This window comes from Dermacentor silvarum, chromosome 8 (assembly GCF_013339745.2).
Source record: "Dermacentor silvarum isolate Dsil-2018 chromosome 8, BIME_Dsil_1.4, whole genome shotgun sequence".
Taxonomy (NCBI): domain Eukaryota; kingdom Metazoa; phylum Arthropoda; class Arachnida; order Ixodida; family Ixodidae; genus Dermacentor; species Dermacentor silvarum.
In genome coordinates, this window is record NC_051161.1 from 146,813,414 (window position 1) to 146,829,340 (window position 15,927).

The following is a 15,927-nucleotide window of genomic DNA, read 5'->3' on the forward strand; positions in this document are numbered from 1 at the left end:
GATAATATCGAGGAAATATCTCTGAATACTTTTCCCCGAAACCATAAGTTTTCCTCAGGTACGTGGGCGATGGCCTCTGCATCGTGAAGATGTCGCAAGTCGAAACAATGCCGAATCTCTTAAATTCCACAGACCCTGATATACTGTTCAAGCATGAGCGCGAACAAAACGGATCGCTACCATTCCTAGATATCCAAGTTACACAATCCGACGGCATTCTAAAATTTTCAGTCTACCAAAACGCAAGCAACACGGGCGGCTACCTTCACTTCGAATCCAACCATCCGGCAAACCACAAGGCGTCTATTGTAAATTCTTTGCTGAAAAGAGCCGAAACTCACTGCTCATTGAAACCAGATCAAAAGAAAGAAATGAGAACGGTTGTCAACGAACTTAGAAGGAAAGGCTACACAACGGACTTCATTCGAAAAACCACCCGACAGAAAAAAAGAAGAAACAAACTACTGGACTTCCAACCGCTGACTTCCCCACTACCACAGAAACGAGTGTCCATCCCCTACGTCAAAGGTACCAGCGAAGCTCTCAGCCGAATATTACAAAAAGAATGCCTCGGAGTCGGGCACAATCCGATGAACACTTTGAATATCCTCCTTCCGAAGCCAAAAGGCGGTCCACCGAAAGGAAAAGCTCAAGGCGTCGTCTATAAAATCAGCTGTGCCGTCTGTCCGGCGTCGTATACATAGGGGAAACCAAAAATCTAAAAGAATCACACAACATGAGACTGACGCCAGAACATTCACCGAATATGCACCGCCGTCACCGTACATTCCGAAGACGCCGACCATAATAGTGCTTTCCAAGAAACCCAAATCCTTCAAATAGTGACAAACTGGCGCGAAAGGCTGCTACTGGAGTCATGGCACATTCAGAATACGAGGGGTAATATAAACCGCGTGAAGGGCAACCTACACTCTGTGTGTGTCCATTACCTTGGAGACAGGACGAAAAGAAGAAAACACCCCCAGCTCTTGGTCACCAACACCAAAACAACTTGCCCTCTCTTAGAGTCACTCTCCAAGTCCTAATAAACCATTACGCATTTGGACTTCTGGTGCAAAAATGTCACGTTTATTAGACGGGCGACTTCTAAAAGAGGCCGTTAAATTAAGTCCATGTCGTTGAAGGGGCAGCGCAGCACAGACAAAAGACCTAGGCGCTAGCTCGTGAACTAGACTGTCCTCGTCTTCTTCTGGGAGCAAATGGCACAAGCGCGTGGCATTATCCCTCCTCCCAGAAGAGCATCGACTCGATGCTAAACAAAACATTGACGGGCAGAAAGACTTGTCCCAGGAGAAACGTAATGGTCCGGAAACAACGAATATTATGGTGTGCGATATGGCTTTACCGCACGACATGCACAATCTCGGGCCGCTGTTTTCGGCGTCGTGCTGGCTGGGTGCCGTCTGGAAGAACTTCATAATTGAGGTCACTCACTCGCCGAAGCACTTTGTAAGGGCCGAAGTACCGACTAAGAAGCTTTTGCCAAAGGCCTTTACGGCGGACGCAGGTCCAAACTAACACTTGGTCACCCGGTTGGTACTACTTGTCAGTGGCGGAGGTTGTAGTGTCGCGCGTCAATACACTGTCGTTTCCTGATGTTCACGCGAGCCAGTTGGCGTGCTTCCTCGGCACGCTGCACGAAGCGCTCGGTGTCTTCATCAATATTGTCACTAATTGTCACATGGTAACATGGCTTCTAATATCGTCTGAACTTCACGACCAGTAAACGAGAGAAGACGGCGTGAAGCGTGTGGTCTCTTGCGTAGCGGTGTTGTACGCAAACGTGCCGTACGGTAGTACCTCGTCCCATGTCTCATGCAGCACGTCTATGTACACAGACAGCATGTCGGTCATCGTTTTGTTAAGCCTTTCGGTTTTGTTTGAGGGTGATAGGCAGTCGTCTTGCGGTGCATGGTGTAACTCAGTTGAAAAAATGTCACAGTTTCGCCCTAAGGGCGAAGCAATGAATGCGATAGCAACACAGCAATGTCATACGAAGTAAGGTGAGCGGCTTTGGTAGCAATATGAATTGTAGTAAACATGAGCTGATTAAGTAAGCAGGTGTGCTGCGGCGTAAGTAGACCGACATGCAGAGAGACTCGATGACCACTAGAAGGCGCGTGTGAAACGGTGGTGTTGATGAGAAGCGCTTCCCGTGGGCAGCGCGTGCGAAGGGACACACCTGTAATGCTGCACTGCCGATCCGGGCAGCATTGCATGTGTAGCGTGCGTTGGAAAATGTGGCCCGACTATTACTAACTGAATGAACAAGCGTGGTGTGAGCCCGCACAAACAAACATGAATAGATCACACTGAATGACTGGAGACAACGACTGTCAAAACGCTGGCAGTGAGCGCATACCGCAGCGGAAACTTCTTCAAGCAGCCTTGCCGTAAATGATCTGTGATGTCACAGAATGGGGCACCATGACGTAGTACGATGTTCTGTACGAAAAATTGTGCAACCTCAGAAGTTGTGCCTTTTGGAAGAGCCTTTGTTTCAGCATAGCGGGTTAAATAGTCTGTGGCGATGATTATCCTACTTGTTTCCGGAAGTAGACAACCGAAACGGGCCCAGGAGGTCCATGCCGACTTGATCGAAGGGCCCTCGAGGCGGCTCGATAGGATTCAGCAATCCCGCAGGCTTCAAATTCGGCGACTTTCGGCGCTGGCATTCGCGGCAGCCTTGGACGTATCGTTTAACACAAGTGGCGAGTTTCGGCCAGTAGTGCGATTTCCGTACCCTGGCAAGAGTTCGAATGAAACCCAAGTGGCCAGACGCAGGCTCGTCGTGGCATACGAACAGGATTTTGTTACGAAGCTCTGATGGTACGACCAAAAGATAGGTTTTGTTGCTACCAGCAGAATTCTTCTTGTATAGGACGCCCTGTCGTAAACAAAACGACGGCAAACCGCGAGCAATTTGCGGGGGCAGAGAGACGTTGCGGCCTTCTAGATGTTCAATTATAGGTCGCAATTCACAGTCTGCTCGCCAGCCGTGTTGATACGTCTACCACGCTTATGGCAACGAGAAAAGCGCTGTCGTCTTCGATGTGTTGATCAGCAGGTTGAACAGCTGCGCGCGACAACGTCTCGGCATCGTCGTGTGTGCGGCTGACTTGTACACGATGGTCACGTCGTATTCCTGCAGGCGCAGGCTCCACCGTGCCAGTCGTCCAGAAGGGTCTCTTAGGTTTGCCAGCCAGCATGATCCGTCACGACCTTGAATGGGCGGCCATAGAGGTAAGGTCAAAACTTAAAAGTACCCATTTGACGGCAAGACACTCGTTCTCCGTGGTAGTGTAATTGCACTCAGGTCGTGAAAGGGTGCGACTGGCTTAAGTTATGACCCTTTCGCCGTTCTCCTGCCGCTGTACGAGCACCTCACCCAGACCGACGTTGCTGGCGTCAGGATGAATTTCTGTTCAGGCATCCTCGTCGAAATGCCCAAGAACGGCGAAAGCTCGGCGAAAGCTCGGCGAAAGCTCGGCGAAAGCTCGGCGAAAGCTGCTTCTTGTTCACAGCTCCAGATGAATGGCGTGTCGTCTCTAGTAAGACGAGTAAGTGGTTCAGCAATTTTAGAAACATTACGTATAAAGCGCCGGTAGTATGCGCACAGTCCCAGGAAGCATCGAACGCTTTTCTTGTCGATAGGAGCCGGAAAAGCAGCTACAGCGACAGTTTTCTCGGCATCAGGACGGACGCTTTCCGCGCTCACGACATGACCAAGAAACTTCAATTCTTCATAAGCGAAGTGACATTTCTGAGGCTTTAACGTGAGGTTAGCCGATCGGATTGCCTGGAGAACTTGCCGCAGTCACTAAAGATGTCCGGAAAAGCTGCCTGAAGATACGACCACAACATCCAGGTAGACGAGACAGGTTTGCCATTACAGGTCGGTGAGCACCATGTCCATCATCCGTTGGAAAGATGGCGGAGCAGAGCACCGCCCGAACGGAAGTACTCGGAACTCGTAAAGTCCATCCGGAGTGACAAAGGCTGTTTTCTCTCGGTCACGCTCGTCTACCTCAATCTGCCAGTACCCACATTTAAAGTCAAGGGAAGAAAAATATTTGGCTCGCCGTAGCCGGTCGAGAGAGTCATCTATGTGCGGCAATGGATAAACGTTTTTCCTTGTGACATTGTTGAGTTTTCTGTAATCAACACAGAAGTGGAGAGTACTGTCCTTCTTCTTTACCAGGACAACCGGTGACGACCACGGACTGTTTGAAGGCTGGATGACACCATCGTCAATCATCTCCTTGACTTGTCGTTGAATTGCTTCACATTCTTTCTGCGAAACACGATACGGCTGCGGGTTTATATGACGTGCATCGTCGTAAGTAATTATCCTGTGCTGCGTGATTGGTGTTTGACTTTAGACGATTGCGCGAATTCATACAACAGTCCCCACAGTGCCGTCTTATTGTCCTCCGACAACTCGTTATTGATGTCAATATCTGTGACGCATTCTTCATCGCTGTTGCTTTCTCCACAAGCGAAACACTCAATGACGTCCTCCCAGGCTTCAGCGTAAGCGACGACAGTGCCAAGGAAGAGGTGTCGTTGCTCATTTTTGAAATTGTTGATCAAGACGTCAGCTTGGCCATCCCTAACGTCAATGATTCCTCGAGCCACGCTAATTCCGAGGGTAAGTAGAAGGGACACGTTGCCCTCAGGGAGTACTTCACCTTCGCGTGTGCCCTCGGACGTTACCGGAATCATTACACTAGCATGAGGTGGTATCGTGATGCTGTCGTCGGAAATTTGAAAAGCAGCTGTGCGGCAGTAGGCCTCTAGTGTCGTCGTATTCTTTGTAGAGTAAGAAATACGGCGTCGGCGGAGGCCAATGATGGCGCCATTGTCATGACTCAGATGCCGGTGACACACGAGAACGAAGCAAAAGAAGATCGCGGAGCGTTCGAAACCGCGCGAGCGCTTGAGGCACGTGAACCGACGTATAATACGCGAGGGAGAAGCAACAAAGCAGCATTATCGACGTGGCTCTTGGACTGGAAGGTCGCTTCATCAGCTAGGCTCTGATGACGGGAGTGCGGAGAGCCCGGCCACGAAGCTCGTGACGCTGGCAAGGCCCAGGCGTGGCTGTAGACCTCGGAGACGTCCGGGCGAGGCTCCTGGAACCGGCTGCTGCTGCTCACAGTGGTTCCAGTCTTCTTCGCAAGAACTCCACTTCCTCGGCCGAACCCGATCAACCGATAATCACCGTGAAACCGGGTCGCCATGCAGATTGACGGAGGGGGCAGACGGCTTCGTGAAGCCTAACCATGCAATTGACACGTCAGCGGCGGCTACCCGGGCACCAGCCACGTACTCAGTCAGATCAACGGAACCGCGAGTCGTCGGCACTTACGGCACCAGCAACATTTCGGACGAATACGACGTGGACCCGTCGAGAGGAGCTGCAAACCGACGGTCCGTAAGAACCCACACTACTCCATTGTGACGCAGTTAGGCCGACTTTAGAGTGGCCAGACTTTGATGCGAGTCAGGGCTAGGACTGACTTAGAGAGTAAGTCGGAGCTAGGCTCCGAAACCGAGATAGAGTACTTTTTGGTAATGTTGTACTTAGTTTCGTGTTTATTATTGAGTGAACATTTTTGTTGAATTATGGTTTTAGTTTTGTGTGCCTTATACTTTTCTCATTATTGTGCATATTAAATCCTTGTTTGCTGTGCTGCCAGTCGTATCTCTCCTCCATCGAGGGTAACGCCTGTGTGCAACCCTCTTGCTCTCAAGTAGAGGTGACAAATTGGCGAGCCTGCTTGGATACGGCCCAGCTACCGATACTCGAGAGCTGCAGAGACGGAGTTGGAGCGGTTGGCGGCAGTAGCAATGGATTTGAACATGACTAGGCGTGGCTGTAGACCTCAGAGACGTCCGGGCGAGGCTCCTGGGACCGGCTGCTGCGGCTCACGGTGGTTCCGGTCTTCTTCGCAAGAACTCCACTTCCTCGGCCGAGCGCGATCAACCGATAATGACCGTGACACTGGGTCGCCATGCATATCGACGGAGGGCGAATAACGCTTCGTGAAGCCTAACCAGGCAATTGACACGTCAGCGGCGACTACCCGGGCACCAGCCACGTACTCGGTCAGATCAACGGAACCGCGAGTCGTCGGCACTTACGGCACCAGCAACACTTCAGACGAATACGACGTGTACCCAACGAGAGGAGCTGCAAACCGACGGTCCGTAACAACCCACACTTCTCCATTTTGACGCAGTTAGGCCGAATTTAAGGTGGCCAGACTTTGATGCGAGTCAGGGCTAGGACTGACTTAGAGACTTAGAAGTCGGAGCTAGGCTCCGAAACCGAGATAGAGTACTTTTTGGTAGTGTTGTATTTAGTCTGAGTTTTGTGTTTAATATTGAGTGAACATTTTTGTTGAATTATGGTTTTAGTATTGTGTGCCTTGTACTTTTCCCGTTCTCGTGCATATTAAATCCTTGTTTGCTGTGCTGCCAGTCGTATCTCTCATCCATCGAGGGTAACGCCTGTGTGCAACCCTCCTGCTCTCAAGTAGAGGTGACATCCATACTCTCGAAGAAAGTCTATTCCGAGTATTAATTCACGGGAGCATTCTCGGAGAACAAGGGAGCTGATCTGAAACGTATAATTTTGAATTTGCGCCCGTGAAGGGCACACACCAAGCGGTTTGACGACATGTCCGCTAGCTGTCCGTCCGTGCGTCCCTGTCCAAGGCGTAACGACTTTCTTTAAACGGCTTGCCAGTTTTCCGCTGATAATCGAGTAGTCAGTGCCAGTGTCGATCAAGCCAGTAACATTTCGACCACCGATCAGCACAGATATGTTCATGGAACATTCTCCAGCCTGAGACACCGGCGTCGTCAAGTCTCCGTCGGTCTGAGGTCGCTTCGATTGGTGGTCTTCGGCACGTCGAGTATCAGCGGCCTCGCCTCGAAAGGTCGCTGACGTCAGTTTTCCAGGCGAGGGTTCGGAGAGCGTCCTTGCGACATCCGACTTGCACCTCCTGAATAGGATGGTCGTGGTGACGGCGATCGCGACTGGCGCCTTGATGACGGTGGCGCGCGCTGTGGGGTGATAATATCGTCAATCTCGGGTGGCCGTTGTCCGAAACGTGGTCGGGGCGAATTGACAGGAAACCCCTGGAGTCCAAGGCGGCGGTATTGTCAATTTTGGTATAAATGATACGCCTCACTACAGTAGTAACAGAGCGGTCGTCGGCCGAGCCTGTCCAAAATAAGGAACCGCCTGTGCTGACTGAAGGATCGCATACGGGGTGACGGCAGGTAGCGGCGCTGGTGCAAGGATAGGGGGCACGAATGCGTCGGTATAAATCGCACGCTGGTATTCGCTCATGGTAGGTGTCACCGGCGACGGGACGGTGTGTCTTAAAACGTCAGCTTATGTTGCGCGTCGAGGTTCACTTGTAGTTGTTAACGCCTGAACTGGTGGAGCGGCCTGAAGTGCTGCTTCGTAACGTGATGCGCCGAGCGCATGCTGCACTTCATCACGCAAAACGCTAGCGATGACGTTGGCTGAAGGCGTAATGCAGCTGTCGCAGCTCGTCACGGACTACCGCTCGAATAATCTCGCGAAGCGACTCGACGTCGGTCGTGAGAGCTCCTAGGCTGCTGGTAGCAGAGGAGAGATTCACTTGCCGATCATATTGGTGTGAGCGCTTGTGCGGGGCCTTCTCCATGGAGACGTCGTCAGTGAGAAATTCTGCGACCGTTTTGGGTGGACTACGAAAGAGTCCACCAAAAAGCTGCTCTTTCACGCCTCGCATCAAGTGACGCAGCTTCTTGCCTTCCGACATGGTAGGGTCAGCTCGCCTGAAAAGACGCACCATGTCTTCCACGTACATGGCCACACTCTCATTAGGCTTCTGAATGCGAGACTGGAGGGCCCGTTCTGCTCGTTCCCGGCGATCGGAGCTGGCGTAGGTGTCCAAGAGCCTGCGACAGAACTCACGCCAGGTTGTCAGGACGCCTTCGCGGTTCTGGAACCACGTGCGAGCACCATCCAAAAGACTGAAGTAACCGTTCCGGTGCTTCGATTCGTCGTCCCACCCACTGAACTCAGCTACGCTCTCGAAGTCGGCCAGCCAGTCTTCCACGTCTTCAAGAAGGTCGCCATGAACGAGGAGGTACCGGAGGTACCGGAGTAGCCGTCGCAGGGTTAGTGGTAGTACCGGATCAATGCCTGTCGACGTTGTCGTTGTCCTCTCAGGTAAAGGCTCAAACTCAGGGGCCAATCCCTGGATTCTTCAGCTGGCGCGGTGTACTGGCGTGAGCTCCGGTAGCGATCTAGCGTTCCTGCTGCTAGGAGGGGTGTGTTGCATGGGTCGAGAATACCCCGCACGTACACCAGAAAAATGTCACGTCTAATAGACAGGCGACTTCTAAAAGAGGCCGTTAAATTAAGTCCGAGTCGTTGAAGGGCCAGCGCAGCACCGACAAAAGACCAAGGCACTCGCTCATGAACTAGACCGTCCTCGTCTTCTTCTGGGAGCAAATGGCACAAGCGCGTGGCAATATCAGGCTGTTAGAGTAACAGATCTGATTAAATAAATTTGTACTATATAACATAGGCGATTTTGAAAATATCTGGTAAAGTCTTAAATCAAAGACCTAGTAACATTTCTAGTGTAATTCGGGTAAATTTTGAAGGCCTTTCAAAAAGAGCATTTAAAAAAAGCAATATATGCGACCGCGCAGCTGGGCGACGTTTTCTTTTAGTCACACTGACCCTTGCGCGAAATTGACTATTAAATGGCATGTTCTGTACTCTGTCTTGTGAGATGAGCAGTATTCCTAAATAAATAAATAAATCAGCTAATTAGCCTGGAACCAGGTAGAGCTTGAACGTTTGTTAAATAAAGAAAACAAGGTGTGACCGATTTACCTTGCGAGGATTCGCAAGTGTGGTCTACAGGGCATTATATGAAATCAATTTAGGCTAGCATACAAGTGCTAAAGTACTGATTGCGTGTTTCCTTTAAGATGACCACCCTTTTCTCGGCATTTATTTATTTATTTATCCTGTAGAAGATTGTTGCAGAAACCACACTAACGAAATGCGCTCGTTTCGTTTACTTCTCCTGTGTTCGTGCTTTTGTTGCGCAGCTCTTCCTAACTTAAACAAAGAACGTGGTTAAAGCAGACCCAGAGTGTAGAAATGTAAGCAACCAAATAATATACTAAAAAAAGATATCAAACATGCATTCATATTAGTTTACATGGCATAAGCTATAGAAGAAATCGCGCTTTTTTTCAGACTCGGAAGAAAATGGGATAAATAAAATAATGGGACAACCGCAGCGACCAGCACCAACCTCAGCATGCGGCAGCGATGCGCGTTGAGCCTGACGACCGCACGCTCAGCTCTGTCCACTTCGCGGCTACTCCAGAGGCGCTCAGCGACTGCCGAAGCCCTTGGCCTGCGAGGAGAAAGAAGGCTCAGTGTACGCCAGTGTGATAATCAGTTTCAGTGCTAACTACTCAACAGTGCGTTATCCTTGTCATGATATATAACGCACAATTTCCCGCGCGCTGAGGTTGCGTAGAATGCGTGAAACGCGTATTCCATGCCTAGGTTTCAACGAGACGCCCGGGTGTGCCAAGAGAGGCAAATATTAGAAATATTTTAGTGATTCGCCGAAACTTTTCTTGGATTACAACTCTGGGTACACAGCTTGAAATTCAAACATGCAAAAAAAAAAAAACGCTTTCCTGTAGCCACGTATATCATTAAAAAGTGTTGCAGGCACATGCTGTCGGCCGCATGTTTAAAAATTGATGACTTGCTGGTGCCTTCGAATTAACTTTTATACTCATATTCCTTGCTTACTATTTTCTGGGGTGGCCTACAAAAAAAGATACACAATCCTGGAATTAAGACTCGCAATGCCGTTACTTTTCCATTGTATCCGAAGTCAGGTTCAAACATTGGGGCAAGAAAATTTCGATGTGGTGACGTCTGACACAGGAGGGAACACCAGCACATGTGTACTCACCAGAGGCTGGCCAGCAAGTTTGTGCGGTCGATGTACTCGCCCCACATGCAAGCTTCGCCGCCCAGTACTTGACGTTTATGCTTCCGGCTGCCTGCAGGCATAGAATTAGGTAGTGAATTATCTTGAAGCTATGTGCCACTTTGCTCAAGCTTGCGACGACTAATATGCATCATCGTGCGTGCGTTCGAAGGAAATCTAAATGATAATTATCCTTCTAAGACCCAGCGCAAACACAATTCATTTAAAGCACACAAGCACAAGTTCATTTTAAAGCACTTCCTAGTATTCACTGGTGTGTTACAAACATGATCAACAAGTTGAAAAGTTGTTAGGTTCTACAATCCCCGGGCTGCAGAGTGATCAGTGATGCACGCCTAATGTCAGCAACCTGCTGCTTAGAGAGGACAGAGAAGTGCGTTCTGAATCGGCGCTAGAAAAGCTTTACCATACAGTACTAGGCCAACAGGAGCTCGGTTAAATAATAACCAAATTGAAATGTTAGGTGTTGTGGAAATCGGTCATATTCTCTCTTTGAGCTAACGAGTTAGCTTGGGTACTAAACGAACAGTTTATTATCCCATAAGCTAAGTGCACTAACTGGTGCGCGGAACATAGATCGTGCCGACGACAACTTTAACGACCGACAAAAAAAAAAAAAAAAAAAAAAAACGTTCAACCATGTGTGAATGTCCGTCTTTAGCTAATGCTGCAGGTTGCCTAGTGTGCGGAATTTAAAAGATTTACCGGATACTAACAAAGTATTTCAATGCCACAGAGATGAGTAAAGCAATCATGATAAGTTGGGATACGATGCATAAATGGCCTAGTTGGCAGTTTCATTACCGAGAGATTTATCCCTCGCGACGACGACGCATGATAAATGACAATGACACATTCATGCACAAGGGCTCTTTGAGCGCTTCCACCTGTCTTTTTCCTTCTCAGTTTCTCGTCGTCACAGTGCTCTTATTTCCGAGTAATGAAATTTAAAATAAATTTAAAATTGTGCCGCCTCAAGCTACTGCAGTGTCTTGCTATACGGCAGCCAGCTTAAATGAATTCCAGAGTAATTATTACTTTGTCCACCACAGTTTTACACAAAGGTGTTGAGCCGTCACCTGCGGTACAGAGCAAATATAGTTATTTAGAAAATAATGGCGGACGATACCAAGGTGCATAAGTGGGATCTCAGCTTGAACTTATGAAGGATTCACAGCCAATGTTTTTCAGAAAATTGGCCCTAGCATCATTTGAGGAGGTTCTATTCACGCCGTCTCGTAATCGAAAAGCTTAAATAGGGTGCGGCAAGTAGCTTCGTAAGCTTTCTATTATTTTCAAGAACTGGGGCAATAAAAAAATTAAAAAAATGTTTTCCCGAGTGACAATGATTGGTGCGAGTTTGGGAGTATGCGTGGTTTCGCGGGAAACGTCAAAAACCTACCATAGCTTCAACTTTTTTCTATTTTACACTATAACTTGGTGAAACGTGCACTTTCTTTTAATGTTTTTGTGCTGAACTGAAATATTTGTTTTTTCCGGTGTAGGGTTGGTAATATCGATGAACGATTAATCGATTAATCGATTAAAAGTATCCCGCTAAACGATTAATCGTCATCGATGTCCACCTTTCATTTAATCGACCTAATCGATTAGGCCTGTTCGATTAATCGTTTTCGAGAGTTGGACAGGAGTGGCACGAGAATTTTGAAATCGTACTGGAATGGCGGCCCACGAGCAGTGTCTGTGAGGCTGGGGTGGAGCGACTGTCGACTGTCTTTCCGAGTCCAGAGTGATGCCGAGCTGAGCGCTTCCCCTCTCTTCCCCCCCCCCCCCCCCCCATATGGCACACGCCACCACGTCGCGTTAAGCCGGAGGCTTGAAATGCCCTCACAATTCAAGGCACACTATAGCGACTCAGTCATTGATCGTAGTACCACTGCCAGTCCACTAAATATGTTTCACAGCATGCGCGCTGGCTTAGACCATGTATTTGACACAGCGATGGAGTTCTATATTCTCGCATGCTGGTTATGTGCCATTCAAAGTAGGTGTCGGTTTCACCTAAACATGCCAGCTAATTGACATTCCTGCACTCTGTAGAAAAGATTATGTGGTTTAAAATCCTAAACCACTGACTTTCTTTTCCCCTGTGTACATTCCAATTTCTTGCATATTTCAGTTGGACTTCACCTTTCACTTTTGCCATTTTTCTTAATCCTTCTTTAACTGTACTGTACTTGGATTCAATAGTGCAATGTACCTTACTAAAGCGAAGCTTTGTATGTGTATAGTCGGATGTATCCGACTATACACATACAAAGCTTCGCTTTGTATGTGTATAGTCGCTGCAGTCGTCTTCACTGCAGTCGTCTGCAGTGAAGCCCCGTCCACGCCCTCATAACCGCCAGCCACTGTTCCTCCGCGAGGCTGAAAATAGTTCGTACTTCAAAGTTTCCCTAAATAAGGCGGTAACCACGAAAATGAAATTATAAACGCGTAATTTTATACGTTTTCACTTAACTATTATAGTGTAAAGTGCAAGTACGACAAGTACAGTCGTATCAAGTATGACGCCATTTTAAAACGTCGCAAGACGACGATTTTGTTTGCTTCTGTGATTGGCTGGCGGAGTAACACAACCACGCGTGGTCCCTCTACCTTTTTTGCCAACTGCTGTTTCTAAATTTGTATCCTACTATAGGCGAAATCGCATATGGCTAGGCGAAATCGCCTGTGTACACAAAACTGTAATCATCAGCATTCGCTCAAGCGTCATCGTCTTCTTCCGCAGCTCGCTCGTAGGCGCCCCTCGGGTTGGCTCGTGCTCGTGCTCGGCATGCGCTCGTGCCACTGCTCCCGCGTTCGTCGTCGTCGTCTGCTTCGATAGCTGGCTGCGTAGCCGCTAATCATTCCAGCATAGAATTTCACTTCTCCTCTGTCGTCGTAATGGGGAGGCCGGTTTACGGCGCTATCAGCCATTGCTTATAGGGGCATGAGCCAATCATTGTTTTACGTGACGGACAGATTTAATTTTTGAAGCAATTTAATTTAGAAGACTCGCAAGCGGCAGTGGCAGGCGAATGCTGCTAACAACACCGCCGAGAAAATTCGAGACATCGAACGCAAGCGACAACGGCGGACTGCGGGCATACCGTCAGTGACGTCGTTCTCTCCGTCGCAGCCGAACGTGTGTGTAACCTCATACTGGAGAAATACTTTAATGAACCCTAGGGATCAATCCAGTGATAAATACCGGGGCTGCACGTTTCAGCTTCGCTAGTTAACCATCTTCACGGAGTGTTAGGGCTGCAGAATTTTTTCATTCTTGACTAAGTGATATTTTATAACACATAAAATAGCGCTATATTGGCATATATTGTTTATCTTGTCAGAAGCCACTAGTCTTTAACAAGGTAAAGATTACTTTGCTCAAACGTTTATACACTTGTGTTTCCAACTTGGTTCCACCTCTCAAACATTGAAATAGGGCCCTACAAAAGTAGATAACTGCGTTTCAGCCTTTTTGAATGTACCCGGCAAAAATTTCGATTAATCGATTAATCGATGAAAAACCCTGCATCTAAAGCGATTAATCGATTAAAGGCTAAAACGATGAACTATTAATCGTTAATCGAATAAAATAATTCATCGACCATCCCTATTCCGGTGCTGAGCGATTCAAACGTGATACACGGACCACATGGCAGTCGTAAAATCCGTGGAGCTTCAAAAAGTAGTGAAAGGCTTTGATGTCACCGCCGAGCTAGGGGTTCGGTGGTGGTGATGATGATGATGATGATAAACTCGAATATCCTTAGAAATGGGTCGGGGACAAATAGTCACATATCCTGCTTTATTTAACCAGGCATGCTATAGATATTTTTATCTAGCATTTTCGCATACGTCTCCTGAATCTTATTTTTTCCCCTCAAGATCTACCTTCCGCTACCTATGACTAACAGATCCGGTCGTAACAATCTCTTCCCTGCTTTTCTTCCACCAATATTCTAAACGCCTCTTGCTTATCTCGACTGCTGACCGGTTGATGCTTCCGTCCACTTTAAATCTGAGCGCTTCTCGTAGGTGTATGTTACCCACGTTTCTCACCGGGTGAATCCCTTCGCATTCCATTAGGATGTGTTGAGTGGTCACCGGATTTTTTCTGCAGCATACACATGCCTCATCTAGTTCAAAATATTTCCTCAAGAATGTTTTGGTCCTTAGGTAACCGTTTTGAGTCTGAAATAGCAAGGTACTGCCCTTTGTGTTATCGTACAGATTTTCCCTTCTAATTTCTTTCTTATCAATCTTGTAAATATCCATGGTCATTTTTGTTTCCATTCTTTGCATCCAATTTACTGTCTTTGTTTCTCTCTTTCTGATGACTCCCTGCTGTCTATTTACACTTTCTATTACCCTGCACTTGGTTGCCAACTTTTTGACGTCTTCCTCCATTCTGTGTCCACGCTCTTCAGGTACAGATACTTGTGCATTTTAGCCGCCCATTTGTTTTGATCCATGTTGCTGAGTCGTTCTTTAAAACAAATTTTGCTCTGCGGTTCTATGACTTCAAAAGAGGTTTCATGTGCTCCCAAAGCCATCCGGCCTACTGATCTTTGGTTAACTTCCAACCCCGACAAGATATCCGATTTTAAGCATGGAATGGCATTTGCGAATGTTAGCGCTGGCACGATTACTCCTTTCCAGATTCCACGCACCACTTCATACTTATTGTGGCCCCACAGTGCTCTGTGTCTCATTATTGCTGCATTCCGCTTCCCCTTTATTTTCATGTTATCTTGATGGGTGGTTGAGTAAGTCTTTCCTTCGTTTATGTATACGCCGAGGTATCTATATTGCCGCCAGCATTGCGAGACCAAAGACGGCCGCCACATCCTGTGTTTCAAAGAGCCGCCACACCGCAAGCGTCAAGCAAAACACCGCAAGACAACGCTGGGCTGGTGCCGACAGACCGGTGGATCATGCGCGGGAATCGTACGACTGGCACGCGACAGGAGGCGACAAAGAGGAAAACGAGGTTCGAAGAAGTGAAGCTCGAGGGACGCTTTTGTTGAGTGACAACCTTTAGTTCACGGGCACAAGTTCGCCCAGAACAAATTAGTTTTTATATATATAGTAACGGCTGTCGAAACTGTTGGTTACAATATTGCTTAACTATGAGTATGAGTTGCTGTTGAGTGTGGACGATAACTTCAGTGCGCCCCCTGGTTTGGGCCAGTAGCAGATGGTAGACCGCGCATGCCTCGGGCGCGTCGTTCTCCGTTCTCAACCGACGCACACGTTTGCGCTCAGACATGTCCTTTGATATAATATGGCTAAGATATGACGGTAACTGTGTTCGCACTAACTGTTTGGCAATAACCGCAGTAACCAGAGTACTTATCCGTTTGTTCACGCAGAGAGAAAGGAGCGACCAGATTCACAAGAGCCACCGAACTCCCGGTTTGACCACTCAATGTCACACAGCCGCGTAATGTAAATGGTTCGTGGGGTGCGCGCAAATATTTTTCGTCTTGGCACAAACCGGGAGGCACTGCCGGCAGTTGTCGCTACTTGTCTAGCATTCAGGGATTTTAGGTGGTCGGCGCTTGTTCCGGTGGCGTGCCTAATGCATTCAGCACGTACCACAAATGCTCTCGCCATCATCGTATGCCACAATGCATCAGCTCGGTTTCCCCACGGCCACCAGTGGCACAACAAGCGCCGACAAGCCATGCGGTCCGAGTATTGCGCTTGAATCTCTAAGCACTGTACAATGTATAGTTTAGAAAGTGGTGCTCACTTCTGGAAGTGCCATAAATTTAGAGAAAAAGGTATTGGTAAATAAGGACGATTTGATGTCTACACAGAGTGAAATAAAGCG

At 48.2% G+C, this 15,927-nt stretch overlaps 1 protein-coding gene across 1 annotated transcript in view; it reads right to left on the reverse strand.

Moving 5' to 3' along the window:
• LOC119461751 (beta-hexosaminidase subunit beta-like) overlaps window positions 1-15,927 on the reverse strand; it is a 90,800-nt gene that overhangs the window by 10,715 nt on the left and 64,158 nt on the right. The window contains 2 exon segments of the mRNA XM_037723125.2: window positions 9,363-9,467; window positions 10,044-10,134. Of these exon segments, the coding sequence (XP_037579053.1) occupies window positions 9,363-9,467; window positions 10,044-10,134 (196 nt within the window).